Genomic DNA, 15,303 nt, shown 5'->3' on the forward strand with positions numbered 1-15,303 from the left:
GTAAAAATGGCCGGCCGTAAAAATGCTGTTCGAGGATCGGCGATCGGTCAATTTTCACGCAGGGTGCACGGACAAAAAAAAAAAAAAAGAGAGAAGACAGCGAGAGATACAATTATAAATAGATATAACATATCGTGTAACTTTTTAATATTTTTTAATAATATCTTTATCGCTTTTCCTCTCGTTCTCTCTTGTATGATCCGTCTCTGCTCCTTTTGTAAAATAACTCGAGTATCGATTCGAGCGAGTACAGTATTTCTTTCGCGGAAATTTCCCCCCGTTATGTTTACGTGTCTCTCCGTCTGCGTCTATTATCGGTTTAGTTTAAACGTCGCGGTCGAGGAAATCCGAAAATTCTCACGAAAATGTCCGTCGGTCAACGTTGGACAGCTGCTATCAATGATATACGCGATATTAATTTTTTGCCAAGCTATTCCCGCTAATATAATTTTGTTATCGCATCTAAAATTCTGTAAGACGACGCCGTTAAATTTTCACAAACAATTTTCCGAAATCGAATTATTTTTATTCCCGTATATCGAGTGAGACTTCTCTCCGGAGATTCCTCTCGCGATAAAAAAGCTATTCGAAGGAAGAGAATTGTTATTTATAAAAAAAAAAAAAAAAAAAAAAAAAGAGAGAGAGAGAAATATATCGCCTAGTGAGGAAATTTATTCGTAAAGTAAATCGTTGACGGGAACTCAGGCGGTGGAAAGAGAAAAAAGGATATCTCGAGGAACGGAGCCACGGTTTTTACTGGAGCAACGATCACTTGTGCTTCTTTATTCCTTCGCATTATATTCCGTAACGGAACGAAATTTCACGTTTACGGCTACGTTCGCTTTCGTTCACGGAAATCTGTTGCATTACGGGAATGGATGCAGCCTGTATTCGTCGCACGCGAGCCGACTGTATTTTACGTGATAGTAGAAAGGCATAGCCGCGGGGGAGAAGAGAAACGGAGACAATAAAAGGGGGGTAGGGGGGGGGGGGGTATGCGACGGGGGATTATAGAGGAGAGAAAAACGGAAGGGGCGAGAGTGAAATGCCGATAAACGGAGTCTGCAAACGCTGGAAGGAGTAGTCGTCGTATAATGGTAAGAGGGAGAGAAGAAACGAAAGAACCCGATCGCGGTTGTAGTGTGACTCACTTGCCATAAAACGCGAGAGGGGAGTGGGACAGGGGAAGCCAGCCCTCCGTTCGCTCGGGGCCAACCCTCGGGGTATCGTCGAGAGGGGTCCGCATCGACGAAATCGACCTTCCTTTCCCTTCTGTTATCAGTCCGAGAAACGCACAATTTCTTTTCGCGGCCGTCTTGCGTGAAACACCAACCCCGTATGCCCCCGGAAAATCAGGTCATCGGAGTTTTCTGACGTCATAATCCGATAATTGTCCGAAGATTTGGCTTTCACGTCAATGATAGCACGCGTTTTGTTATTTCATCTCTCCCTCCAGAGAGAGATTACTTTATGTAGAAGAAGAAAAAAAAAAAAATCTTTTTTCTGCGCTCGCGTAATCTCACTTTTTTTTCTTTTTTTTTTCTTTTTTTTAATAAAATAAAGAAAAATTATCTCGTCGTAAGGGGTAAAATTAGGGGACTAAATATCATACATATACATTACTTGGGGAAAAGGCTAATGAAACTTTGCGTGTGAAGTACAAAATGCTTAGGGAGGGGGAGGGGAGGGGGAAGTAAGGATATAACGAGGTTACGAAAGCGTGCCGTAATGAATGCCAACGAGTCGGGAAATATTGTTTCATCTTTCTCTCTCTTTTCGCGGAAGAGAAAGAGAGAGAGAGAGAGAGAGAGAGAGAAATTGCGGTCCCGTCGGGTTTACACTCTCTTAATTTGTTTGTTGAACGCGCGCACGCGCTCTCCTCCTCGTCTCATCCCTCGTCGACTTCCTCATTTCGGCGAATCTCGCTTACAAAACGCATCTATACACGAGACTAGATATCTTAGGCGTATCGCACGGCTTTCTCTCTCTCTCTCTCCGTATTGGAATAAAATATGAAAAGATAAATAAACGCGGCCGCGCGCGCGCGCGCGCGCGAGCCGAATGGTCGCCATAAAACACGTGACGACGCATTCGACATCGCAATAAATTATTGCTCGTTAACGAATCGATGTTATTCTCCCCGGGGTGATAATTAACGACGTAAAGGCAATTATTATCGCGCGGGGGACCGGCGGGTTAATTATAAATCATTCCCGTTCCAATCGCGTGGATGTTGCCCGCGACGTCGAGAGACCGAGGATTTATCTCGGGACAATCGAGCGCGAGATTCGTTAACGGCGCCAACAACGGCGCGGTAATTTCTTGGAAGATCTGTTCATTTTATCGTACCACACGATAAAATTAGATCGCCGACGATAAATCTCGTTCGCGAGATTAAAGCTTGAACGGGGCACTCGTTCTGCCTCCCCCCGCCTCTCCAGCTTCCCCCCCCCCCTCTATCGTCAGTCTTTCTCGCGAACGCGCATCCTAATTCAATTTTCTTTAAATGAATTCTTTCGCGTGATTCGTTACACGGACCACAAATGCAATTGTAATTCTCGACTTTCGACGAAGAATCACTGAATCTATTCGGCGTGTTGTGTGACTTTAGATAAATTGATTTCTGTTTAGAAAGTACTAGCAACCCATACAGCACCGCAAGATTGCAATAACATTGCAGCAACATTTTTCTGCAAGATTGCAACATTGCAGAAACATTGCGAAATGTTGCTGCAACGTTGTTATGATATTGCAGCAACAGTAAAATGTCCGCCTACAGAAATATTGCAATATAATATTGCAGCAACATAGCAATATAATATATATGCAATAATGCTTTATGTATATTTATCGACATAATATCCTTAACGTATGAAAAAAATAATAAGAAATTAGGCCTATAAGAGTCAGGATCTAGTATATAGTTTTTCTGTATTATAATAATAACGAAATTATAAAATGTAAATTTTTCAGTACACATTCGACTTCCTTCAGTGACAGAGAATATCTAAGAGAAATAAGAAAAAACTCAATTTGCAATTGCGTAAATTCACAATTACTTTGTATCCGAAATATTCAGATATCCGGATGCAAAAAAATTGTGGTGAATTTACGCATACAACGAGTTTTCTCACATCTCTCTTGTCTTTATATAATCTTAAAATTTATTTATTAAAATCTGAAGTATCTTTTGCATATTAGAAAATTATTATCAAATTTTTGATTTTATATAAGAATGGAAACCATTAAAAGAATTCTTAGTCCAATGTCTGAGCCCCTGTATTAGGGTCATATCATACGACTTAAATTAACAAAAATAGTTATTATATCTTTTTAATCTTACTAGCCGCTCTTTGTAAACTTTATATAATCATCACGATTAAAAATTAAATGCGGAATAGATAGCGCAACATGCGCCGCATAGCGGTAAACGAATGAACTAGCGATTATTGAATACTTTTTTTATAATATTTTCGGAATGTTGCTGTAACATTGCTAAAGTTATATTGTAAAATAATGTCTTTGCAATATTTCTGCAACATTAAACTGCAATATGCAATATTACAATGTTGCAGCAATGTTGTTGCAAGCTTCAGTGCTGTATGGGAATTATCGTCATTTTTATCCCGTAGTCGCATTCCGTTAAAAAAATATAATATAATAAAAATATATAACGTAGTAAGAAATTAATCATTTTTAAATTAAATTTTGAAAGTTTTTTGCGATATTTAAAAAGTCATCTGTTTTTATTTGCAGATACGAACCGGTATATGGTAAAAAAGCGCGCTTAAATAAAAGAGAATATAGTACCCTCGAGTTCTCTCGCCCGCTTTTCTTACGCATATAAATGCAGTTTGCGTAGCTTATAACGTACGTAGAGCGAGAAAGCCGGAATCTGTGTGTAAACATTCTATGCGTATAATACGTACGGAGACCGTGCCGGACATAATTTTACCTACGTAAGTTACCTTGCGGTAGAAAACTACGGAAGAACCATCTTGGGCAGGAGAAGCAAAATGGATTGTAATGTTCGACGAGCGCAATAAAAGGTATACCTAAAGCTTCATCGGAAGGGAATAAAAGGCAGCGCGAGTTACACGGGAAAAGAAACGCGCGCGTCGTGCTAAGAACGCAATATCGAGGTCTCGCCGAGCGGAGCCCCTTTGCGGAGGGGGAAAAAAACAACGGGGGAGAAACATATCGAGACACGGATAACAATGGAAATGCCGAGCGAGAAAGAAAATAGAACGTAAAACGACGTAACAAAACGTTCCTCGATAGAATCTAATTTACGGACTGGAGAACAAAAGAGGGGTATCCCGGTAATTCCGGATGCGTTATAATTCTATCGAATAAGGAGAGGCGTTTCTCAAGTTTTACGAAACACAGATGGCTACTCGATAATTCGACGCGAGAAAATTGTTTTCAGTTGAGAAAAATCGACGGAGACGTAAAGGAACGAAATAAAGTTAATATACAGTTCGCGTCTACTGTCGCTCGTGAAGTCGTGAAAGCTATCCTCGTCGTCATAAATTATCGCAAACTTATTATTATTGGAGGCGCGTTCGCGTTCTATTACCGCGGCGATCCCGCCAGTTTAGTAGTTTGCTCAGCAAACTTTACTGACGCAGGATAAAAAGAAATATAGAGAGACGCCGCGCGCGCCAACCAGCCGGCCGTCTCTCTCGGGAATCGGCCAACTCTCGTCGTATTCACCGTAGAAGTGAGAGAGAAACAATTCTAATTAATTGAAGAAATAATTAAAACGTACGCGCCAACGGCAGGCGCGGTTACGTCAAAGAGCGCGAGAGCGCTCGCGCGCGCCATGTCAGACATCGTTAATTGCGCGAAGATTCGCGCGTCCGGAACTTATCGCGAAAGAATTTTCGCATAAAATATATTCGTACTTGTCTTTGGAAAAATTCAACGCCACTGGATTACATATCATTCCTTATCTCAACGTTTTTGTTCAGCAATAATGGATCCTGCAACCCATACAGCACTGAAGCTTGCAACAACATTGCTGCTACATTGTAATATTGCATATTGCAGTTTAATGTTGCAGAAATATTGCAAAGACATTATTTTACAATATAACTTTAGCAATGTTACAGCAACATTCCGAAAATATTACAAAAAAAGTATTCAATAATCGCTAGTTCATTCGTTTACCGCTATGCGGCGCATGTTGCGCTATCTATTCCGCATTTAATTTTTAATCGTGATGATTATATAAAGTTTACAAAGAGCGGCTAGTAAGATTAAAAAGATATAATAACTATTTTTGTTAATTTAAGTCGTATGATATGACCCTAATACAGGGGCTCAGACATTGGACTAAGAATTCTTTTAATGGTTTCCATTCTTATATAAAATCAAAAATTTGATAATAATTTTCTAATATGCAAAAGATACTTCAGATTTTAATAAATAAATTTTGAGATTATATAAAGACAAGAGAGATGCGAAAAAACTTGTATGCGTAAATCCACCACAATCTTTTTGCATATCTGAATATTTCGGATACAAAGAGATTGTGAATTTACAAAATTGCAAATTGAGTTTTTTCTTATTTCTCTTAGATATTCTCTGTCACTGAAGGAAATCGAACGTGTACTGAAAAATTTACATTTTATAATTTCGTTATTATTATAATACAGAAAAACTATATACTAGATCCTGACTCTTATAGGCCTAATTTCTTATTATTTTTTTCATATGTTAAGGATATTATGTCGATAAATATACATAAAGCATTATTGCATATATATTATATTGCTACGTTGCTGCAATATTATATTGCAATATTTCTGTAGGCGGACATTTTACTGTTGCTGCAATATCATAACAACGTTGCAGCAACATTTCGCAATGTTTCTGCAATATTGCAATCTTGCAGAAAAATGTTGCTGCAATGTTATTGCAATCTTGCGGTGCTGTATGGGAAAGAGTCCAAGAGATGATAAAGAAAACAAACAAGTAATAGTCTTAAAAATTCCGTTCGTGTTCTTCGGCATTGCCTTTTATCGCACTTAATCATCTAGGAAATGAAATAAATCGAAAATGGCGTATCACCAACGCGATCGATAGCAATCGGAACGTCAAGATAGAACCACTCTTTATCTCGAGTGGATTTTACATCTCGGTGAATCGAGGCTCATTCGCGCTATTTCTATCTTACAAATTGTTTCTCCTTCTTTTTATTCTTGACTCACCTGTCGATGTATCCGTCGCCGTCGCCGTCGCATGCCTGGAACAGCTTCCGGACCCGTTCCTCGTCGCAAATGGAGCCCGTCTCGCTTTCGGCATCCGCGGTCTGCGACATCTTCTCACTGGGACTTGACCTCGGCCGTCTCGCAACGAACGGTCGTCATCGGTATTCCCGCCGATCGGTGCCACCCGCCGTCGCACGTCGCGCGCCTCATTTGCGCCCCGATTGCTCGCCGCGTGCCGAATCTCGATTCGCGGCGTCTCGCGCCCGCGCGGAGATATCGATGCTCTCGCGTTCGCCGCCGACGCGCGTCTATCTCGCGACACGCGACGACGCGTGCCGCACGCACGATGATGAATGTCCAGGCATCGTCGCGAACTTGACGCCAAAGTGCGCCGCCGGCGTCAAGACACGACGCCCTCTCTCCGAAATGCTGTAAGAGAAATTACGAGATATGTCCCTTTCGCGCCACTTCTTCGTCATTCAAATATTTAAAATTAATCCTACAATTAGTTACGAGAAAGATCTATCGGCCTCTATCGTGCCCATGAGACGTGAGAAAATTATTCGTTATACTCTGTCACAGAGTATTATTCAAAATTTGTCACACGTTACGTGAGAAAATAATTCGAGCTTGAAATGTTTCTGTATCAAAAAAATTTCGATAGCTGTCACAAAATGATGGAACAAATTATTACGAATGGCGTTCGTTATCACTCACCTCGCTGCAAAACCTCGATTGATCCCGTTTCTCCCCCGACGAGAATGGAAGTCGCCGCGCCACTCGCGGAATCGGACATTCGATCGAACGGCTCAGCGCGATGTGTCAACGGCACGCGGGGGGACTCGACGGGTCAACGACGGATCCGTCGATCGCGAGGAACATTCCGGATTCCGGATTGTATATGCGCGGTAATCGAGGAAAGGGAAAGGACGGCTATCGCGGTACGCGTTCCATCCTCGTGTCATCGGCGCGTATCTCGTCGCTGGAATTCCGAGGACGATACCCCTATCTCTTCCCCTCCCCCTCCCCCCGCCCTCAACCCCCACTTACTCTCTCTCTCTCTCTCTATCGTTCGTACGGACGGGAATTCGTTCGTCGACACGGTAGGCGCCGCCGCCGTTCTATTTTTGGACGCGCTCGGCGGATACCACCCGCGATCTGGCTCCGATCGTGTGCGCGGGATATAAACAGATCCGTCAACAGAATCGCGTCGATGCTCGGCCCTTGCGTATGTCGTTTCGCACGATTCGGTTTTCTCGCGGTAAAAATCAACGATCGTCCGGTGATTACACTCGGATTCGCACTACGGTCCAGCAATGCCTGGATTCATTCTCTCACTCACCGAAAACTTCACTGCGTCCGCCGTCGCCGTTCGATGTCAACGAGTCACTAACCTAACCCTAACCTCCAAACCGGAGCCGCGACTTATCGTACTTCCGACTGTGACCGATAAATACTATCGATTGAGTTCGTCGCGGTGGAAAAACATCGGGCGGCTGATGGCGATGCCATCTCACGTGTCGCGATAAAGTTACGTTGGTTAAAAAGAGCTGAGTCGATAAATATGGGTAAGGTCGGTAAATGACTGATAATAGTGAACGAAGTAACATTACGAAACATAAATATGAAGAAAGAAAAAAAAACTATTGTGCACGTATATACAAATATAGGTATAAGCAGGGTTGGGAAAGTTACTTTATAAAAGTAACTCGTTATCGTTACCGTTACTCGTTACTAATTTTAAAAAGTAACTCGTTACCGTTACAGTTACTAAAAAGTAACGAGTCGTTACAATTTCCGTTACTTTTTTACAATACAAACTAATAATTTATTTTGCATAAGAAAAACTTTAAAAAAATTGTAAGCAAGATTTCATTCAAGGTTTATTACAAAATAAATGATTAAATTTTATCGAAATTCTTTATTAAATTTTAATAAAATTTGTTGCTCCATAGTATCATCATTTAAATGCCCTCTTTGTGGTGTTAATACAGAGCCACCGATGCTAAACATTCTTTCTACAGATGCACTGCTTGGTAGAGCTGTATTATATTTAATAAAAAGTTTTTTAAGTTTTGGATAGTCGTTTAACATTTCTATAATACAATTATTTGATTTTAAAAACCGTTGCAATTCTTCTTGTTCAGATTCATTTTGCACCGTTTTTTGCTCAAAAATGAAAAAATCATCGTGATCGTCAGATTTTGCAGCTTTTGAAGAATTTTCAGTTGATCGGATTCCCAATAAATCCTCCAAGTAATTTTCAGCACGTTTTCTTTTTTCTCCGGTAAACTAGTTTAACTTAAATTTTGGATGTAAACATGCTGCTATTATTAATTCTTTTGTTTCAAATATTGTAAGAAATCTAAAATCAAATATAGTAAATTAAGCGACATTGTTTGTTTTATTGAAATTAATACTTTTGAATCAATAGTTTAAAATAAAATAATATTTTTCAATTAAATCCTTATTTAAAATTAAATAACATATGTATTAATCAAATTAATAAGTTACCTTTTATTTAAACCTTGCTGAATAGCTTCAACTAATGAATGGCAATCTATAAGTTCAGATTTATTGAGATTTTCTAATTTTCGTTGCAAGGTACTTAGAACTGGTAGTAAATGAGAGCTCTGCTTTTCCGAAAAGATAAAGCTCTCATTGGATATCGCGCGTCGCGTCATCGCACTGGTCTGCAAGAGCCATAAGTTGATCAATCACATTCAAGCATTTTTACAACATAATAAGAATGCTAATTGGTCGATTTGCTTACGGCTTTACGGTTAAGATAAAAATTTTATCACGCACAATAGCAAGAATAATATGTTAAATAAATCAAAAAATTTGAAAAAAGTAACGATAAAAGTAACTGTTAAATTCGTTACTCGTTACCGAAAAATGTAACGAAGTTACTTTTTCCGTTACAAATAAAATTTGTAACGCCATTACCGTTACAGTTACCGAAAAAAAGTAACTGTTACAAGTAACGCGTTACTTCCCAACCCTGGGTATAAGGTATATTCTTTTTAGATTAATAATTATTTTTAATTCTTCGTCTATCGAATATCTCGAATCTCTCAAAAGGCACGGTACTCTATACTCGTTTATTTCCCCTACGTACTAAAATAACAGAATCATTATGGCAAAGATTTGACACAAATTGCGTATAACGTATGAATAACATATTAAAATATAATACTGCATAATGCAGCAGACATCTCTTTTTTTTTTGTTACATAACAATAAAAATATATGACGGTTGAATCGATGACGATTCGGCAACAACCCAACATTTATTAAGCCACATTATAGTCAGCGGCTTCAAGTTTCTCGTTTAATATGGGCAAGAGCTTCTTCAACTTCGCGACGTCGTGGCTGAAACCCCACATAATGCATCTTGTGTGTTCCGTGGTGGGTAAACCTCGGAATTTAGCATCCGTATCGAACCATTGGATGTAGTTCTTTTTTATGCGATCTACCAACTCTCGTAAGTGCTCGTTCCTCTTCACGTCCCACGTAACATCCGATTGCGGAACTCGGATAGATCTGAGTTTTTTATAATCGCCGTCCGCTCCTTCGTAGACTCTGTAAAATCGAACGCGATCGAAATATTTCGTCGATAAATTTTAAAATTTCTCATATCTTTTTATTTTTCAATAATTTTCTTATCGATCGAATGAGACTCACTCGAGGAAACCGTTGTCTTCGATACCGTATCGTTCGGCTAAAGGTTTAAAGGCCCGCACGATGTCAATTGCCAGATAATTAAAATTCTCCTTCGACCGGCCGTTTACATTATAATCGGTGATCCAGTTCTCAAAGACCTCCACGGCTTCCGTCATATTTTTCATCTTCTGCTTGTCCTTCGTGCACGATATCACTCTCTCGGCTCGCTTTACCAGACCGCTGATCGCATAAAACTGATACGACATGTCTCTGCCCTCCAAAGACTCGATACTCTGCAAAGCTTTCTCCTTGTCCTTAAAACCTAACGCGCTCTCCGATTTTTCGTTTCGCTGATTCTCCTCAGCTTCTGATGAATGTTTCGCCAATTTTTTCTCCGGCTCGCTATCGCTGCTCGACGAGCTATCGTGAGCTCTCTTAGTGCCTCGCTCTTCTTCTTCGATGTCCGTATCATTATTGTCCTCGCCGAATTTTTCGCGTACGTGAGTCACCAGTTTTTTCAACTTTGCAGGATCAGGACTGTACGCGAGTACGATGCATCGCGTGTGCTCCTTCGTTGGCAGTCCCCGAAGATCTCCGACGTCCGTCTCATACCATTGAATGTACTCATCCTTGATCTTTCCGATAATCTCTTTCAAACGCCTGTTCCTCTCAATATCCCACGTGATGTCTCCGCCAGACACTTTCGCCGTCCGCAGGCTCTTGTAGTCACCCTTCTCAGCTTTGTACGCCCTAACGTGAAAATCTATATCAGCTCGTTTAATCGTCTCGAGTCTTCGTCGTAAAAAGATGTGCTAATTATTGGGTTCTTACCTGAAGAACTCGTCGTTCCACACGTCGTACTTCTTCGCGAGACCGCGGAAGGCCTTAATCGTTTCGATGGGCAAATATGCAAGATTTTTTCCCCGATTATTCACTTTGTAATCCGTTAGCCATTCCTCAAAGATTTTCAGGGAGTCTCGCAGATTCGCTAGTTTCTCTTCGTCTCGCGTTATCCGCAACGTTCTTTTTGTGCGACTAACGAAGCTTGTGATTACGTGATACTGATAACTGATGTCGCGGCCGTCCAGAATCTTCAGCGTATCCAACGCTTTCTGTTTGTCCTTGAAACCCATTCCTCCTGCTATTTCCTCCTGCTCGGCGGATTTCGTCTTCGCCATTTTCATCTATACGGAAAAATCGTCTCCAACTAAATTTTAATTTTCGATCAATGTGATATAAATATTATACGAAATAAAAGATATAAATATATCGCAAATATATGTATGTACGAGCATGTAAACGTTAATTGATGGATTTTCGAATAACATGATTATGCGAGTTTGTGTGCTGTTAATCGCTTCCAATTATCACCGATTGGAATTCAATAAGAGCATGGAAATGATGCATTTAACAGCATTTGACTTTGACAATGTGCGAAATTAAGTTTTCGGGAAACTAGCAACGTTCATGAAGCAATCGATTCAAAACGGCGCAGCCAATCATGAGGAGAGGACGCATTAGGAGGCGGGGAAACAGTCACTCAGAATGCAAAGCGCGTATGTCAGTTTTATCGTTGACGTAGTCCTCGGAATTATGGAAGCTACGTGGAAAGGATCAATATACCTACACGGCGATGGTTTAATCGTTATATTTGGCAATCTTATTGTTAGCAAGTGCGACATTCTTTGGTCCGTTGCTCGATTAAACGTTCATTGTTAAAATTTCACCTGCGTATGATTTTTCGAATCGTGAATTTAGTTTCGAATATTATTCTTGACACATGTATTTAACGACATTATTTCATCAGTTACAATTATTATATCAAAATATATACTTGGAATTTAAATTAAAATTAATAAAATACCGAGAAAATAATTAAAAAAGATACTTACGGATATGCAAATTTTTTGAATATAGCTCTGATTACATAAATTAATAACACGGTATTATTTTAAATTGTGCACTTTAGCTACCGATTGTCATCGGTATTATCACTCGTATGAATCTCGGAAGATGTTGACGTTGTCGCTGCCACTCGTAAAGTGGTTCTAGTCTTTTGGATCGCAAGGTTGACGAGCCGGCTTAAGTCATCGGTTATATTTATTCAGTGAAACTTTATTGCGTGTTAGGAAAGAGGACGGCCGACGGTGTGATATAAACATGTTAGATTCATATGTCAGAGCCCGAAATACACGGGCAATCGCGCACTTACGTCATATGCGCATCAACGAGAACGCGCGAAGATGATCTATCCTTGTGATCTAATATTTATTGATTTTTTCGGATTACGAGCTCGTATTTTGCAATGCGCGATGTTATTTTCCACAGCTGCGAATGTACGTCTAAGTCTATCTTTTTGCAATTTTATTTGTTAGTTTTTATTCTTGGGTATTAAAATAAAGAGATATTTTGGGATAGTACTGCTGTTTCGAAATCACATTAGTTTAATTTATGGAATTCCGTGAATTGTTAATGCACGTTGAGCTGTAAATAAAAAAAAAAAAAACAAGTGTATTTCCGATAATAATCGTCCTATTAAGATAGATTTATTTTATATTTATAAAATAAATTACAACCGCGATAAACTACTAGAATACGCGCATAATAACGATCGGAGATGACGCTTAGACGCGAATCGGAATTTGCTTTAAAACAAATTTATTACTCTATCTCCGATGATAATTTTGCGCATAAAAATAAGTAATATTTACAAGATACCACATATATACGTTCAGACGATTTGCAGCTTTGCTCCGTCTCGAGGAACGTAAAATAGGATTCGACGGGAGATCTCCCTTTGAATAATATGCAAACAACAGATTCGATCACATTTATTTAACAGACGCAGCTTCCGACACCAAGACACGTGTACGGCGCTTGTTCAATTTTCGAGCTCGCCGCGCCGTCCAGTATCGAGGATTGTGCGGAAGCGGTTGTGGCCGGTAATTGCGATCTCTGCACGCTTTCATAGGGTATCGATGCACCCTCTCGGTCTCTGCCGGTACTCTCCGTTTCCTGGGTATACGAATCCCTCGGTGGGGCTTCCTGCGTCTTCGAATCGAAAGCCGGCTCGTGCGACAACCGACTGTAGTTCAGAAAAGTCTCTGTATAGCTCGCGGGATGATGGTGGTGATGATGGTGATTGCTACCGTATTGGTGGGAATAATGGGGGTGATATCTACTCGGTGGCGTTTTGAAGCCCTCATTACCGCCAAGATATTGATGCAAATGATGAAGACTAGAAGATCCATACACTATAAATAAAATATAACAGTTGCGTATATACGTATGTTATAAATTTTAATAGCCGAAAAGTAACACGTTAACGATGCGTGATATTCCCATACAGCACTAAAGCTTGCAACAACATTGCTGCAATGTTGCAATATTGCATATTGTAGTTTAATGTTGCAGAAATATTACAAAGACATTATTTTACAATATAACTTTAGTAATGTTACAGCAACATTCCAAAAATATTCCAAAGAAAGTATTCGATAATCGCTAGTTCATTCGTTTACCGCTATGCGGCGCATATTGCGCTATCTATTCCGCATTTAATTTTTAGTCACAATGATTATATAAAGTTTACAAAGAGCGACTAATAAGATTAAAGATATAATAACTATTTTTATTAGCTTAAATTGTATGATATAACACAGGGGACTCAGACATTGGACTAAGAATTCTTTTAATAGTTTCCATTCTTATGTAAAATCAAATATTTGATAATAATTTTTTAACATGCAAGATACTTCAGATTTTAATAAATAAATTTTGAGATTATATGAAGACAAGAGAGATGCGAAAAAACTTGTATGCGTAAATCCACCACAATCTTTTTGCGTATCTGAATATTTCGAATACAAAGAGATTGTGAATTTACACAATTGCAAATTGAGTTTTTTCTTATTTCTCTTAGATACTCTCTGTCACTGAAGAAAATCGAACGTGTACTGAAAAATTTACATTTTATATAATTTCGTTATTATTATAATACAGGAAAACTATATACACGCTAGATCCCTGACTCTTATAAGCCTAATTTCTTATTATTTTTTTCATATGTTAAGGATATTATGTCGATAAATATACATAAAGCATTATTGCATATATATTATATTGCTATGTTGCTTCAATATTATATTGCAATATTTCTGTAGGCGGACATTTTACTGTTGCTGCAATATCATAACAACGTTGCAGCAACATTTCGCAATGTTTCTGCAATATTGCAATCTTGCAGAAAAATGTTGCTGCAATGTTGTTGCAATCTTGCGGTGCTGTATAGGTTTTTTTTATCTAACCTGCGGCGGTATTTGAATACATGGCGAAAACCGCGTCGCTATATCCCGCGGCAGGATGTTTCATCAAATCTGGAACTTCGTTCCCGCCCGCCCCTTTCCCGGCCGTTGCGTGACTTCGTACCATAGTACTCGGAACTTCTCCGCTAATCCCCGTAGACGCGCCGGTCCCGTACGCCATATTGAAGAGCGCTTCCGGATCGCAGACAAACTTGTACACGTATCGCTCGCCGGCGACCTTTTGCATTATGCCTTTCTCGTAGTAATATCTCAACGAACGACTTAATTTGTCATAATTCATGGCCGGTCTGTTTTTCTGGACACCCCACCTACGTGCCACCTGCCAAAAGGAAATATAATGGAAAAAATTTCTATTAAAATTTTGGAATATTTCTCCATCTAACTGTTATTATATTTTAATGTATTTTTTTTTTTATTTAATTAAAGATTAGAAAATATAGTTAATAAAACTATAAAAACTAGAAATTGTAAAAAAGTATACAAAATATTCCTCGACTACTTTTTCTACAAACCTCTTCCGGTTCGATTAACTTGAACTCCATCCCGCGCCCGGTCCACGCGATGCAAGGCGCATTCGCAGGATCGTCGAGCAAGGCTACGAGGAACTGCCACAATTGCAATGAGCCACGTCGTTGTTGCTGATAACCGACGGCAACATCGCTCCAGGTGGGCACACCGGTAGCCGACGACGGCCTCTTGTTGACGTGATCTGGATTCCAGGTTGAAACTGGCGAAGCCTTTTTCTGATAACAACCATTTTGCCGTTCCCAGGAGGTTCTGGGATCTAACTGTGTGCCCAGTTCTGTCCAGGTCGGTGTGCCGCTTCGTTTTGCGTAAACCTCGGAATTCCAATTCTCTGATCGCGGCAGGAAAGTTTCGGAAAAGGTCGATTGCCACTGGGAAGTCGAGGAAGAGGCGCTGGCTGGACGACTGGACGTCGGTGACGAACCTCTGGGATGATCCCTCGTGACGTTCCCGTACTGTTGTTGTTGACGTTGCTGATAAATTAAAGAGCTCGCTGTAACAAAATACAGCATAACTGTAAAAATTGATATGACGTTGAAAATTTTATTTTAAATTAAAATAATGTGTAGAAA

General features: G+C 39.8%; 3 protein-coding genes across 8 annotated transcripts in view; all 3 read right to left on the reverse strand.

The window, feature by feature from the left end:
• The window catches only part of LOC138931904 (colorectal mutant cancer protein), a 53,711-nt gene extending 46,089 nt beyond the window's left edge, over nt 1-7,622 (reverse strand). Inside the window, exons 1-2 of one of the 3 annotated variants that reach the window (XM_070293158.1) lie at nt 7,558-7,622; nt 6,216-6,644 (exon numbers count right to left, since the gene is read on the reverse strand). In XM_070293158.1, coding sequence (XP_070149259.1) covers nt 6,216-6,325 — 110 coding nt within the window. In that variant the 5' untranslated portion in view covers nt 6,326-6,644; nt 7,558-7,622. Of the gene's footprint in view, nt 1-6,215; nt 6,645-6,932; nt 7,214-7,557 lie in introns of those variants that run through there. The other 2 variants (XM_070293157.1, XM_070293161.1) reach the window with 2 other exon arrangements.
• A 1,093-nt stretch (nt 7,623-8,715) lies between these two features.
• Ude (Uracil-DNA degrading factor) lies at nt 8,716-12,006 on the reverse strand. Of its 3 annotated transcripts, XM_070293167.1 has the most exons (5): nt 11,774-12,005; nt 11,509-11,608; nt 10,713-11,065; nt 9,903-10,631; nt 8,716-9,800 (listed from the first exon to the last, which is right to left on the reverse strand). In XM_070293167.1, the coding sequence occupies exons 3-5, from the start codon at nt 11,063-11,065 to the stop codon at nt 9,512-9,514; spliced, it is 1,371 nt and encodes a 456-aa protein (XP_070149268.1). In that variant the 5' UTR covers nt 11,509-11,608; nt 11,774-12,005; the 3' UTR covers nt 8,716-9,511. The 3 variants fall into 3 exon arrangements, with proteins under 3 accessions (XP_070149268.1, XP_070149269.1, XP_070149267.1); XM_070293168.1 differs by lacking the exon at nt 11,509-11,608 and having other exon boundaries at nt 10,713-11,088; nt 11,774-12,006; XM_070293166.1 differs by lacking the exon at nt 11,509-11,608 and having other exon boundaries at nt 8,717-9,800.
• Nucleotides 12,007-12,426: 420 nt separating this feature from the next.
• Ets96b (Ets96B) overlaps nt 12,427-15,303 on the reverse strand; it is a 59,959-nt gene continuing 57,082 nt past the window's right edge. For both annotated transcript variants that reach the window (XM_070316711.1, XM_070316710.1), the window contains exons 7-9: nt 14,719-15,224; nt 14,189-14,525; nt 12,427-13,135 (exon numbers count right to left, since the gene is read on the reverse strand). In XM_070316711.1, coding sequence (XP_070172812.1) covers nt 12,717-13,135; nt 14,189-14,525; nt 14,719-15,224 — 1,262 coding nt within the window. In that variant the 3' untranslated portion in view covers nt 12,427-12,716. The remainder of the gene's footprint in view (nt 13,136-14,188; nt 14,526-14,718; nt 15,225-15,303) is intronic.

Source organism: Polyergus mexicanus, unplaced genomic scaffold (assembly GCF_030449975.1).
Source record: "Polyergus mexicanus isolate NDT 795.1 unplaced genomic scaffold, iyPolMexi1.0 SCAF_3, whole genome shotgun sequence".
Classification (NCBI taxonomy): Eukaryota; Metazoa; Arthropoda; class Insecta; order Hymenoptera; family Formicidae; genus Polyergus; species Polyergus mexicanus.

What these genes read in the sequence shown, in the direction of transcription:
- Ude (XM_070293168.1), bottom strand. Translation starts at nt 11,065, where the DNA reads ATGAAAATGGCGAAGACGAAATCCGCCGAGCAGGAGGAAATAGCAGGA. An exon ending in TGGAACGACGAGTTCTTCAG is followed by an intron (nt 10,632 to 10,712) that starts GTAAGAACCCAA and finishes TTTTCACGTTAG; the next exon opens with GGCGTACAAAGCTGAGAAGG. An exon ending in GAAGACAACGGTTTCCTCGA is followed by an intron (nt 9,801 to 9,902) that starts GTGAGTCTCATT and finishes TCGATTTTACAG; the next exon opens with AGTCTACGAAGGAGCGGACG.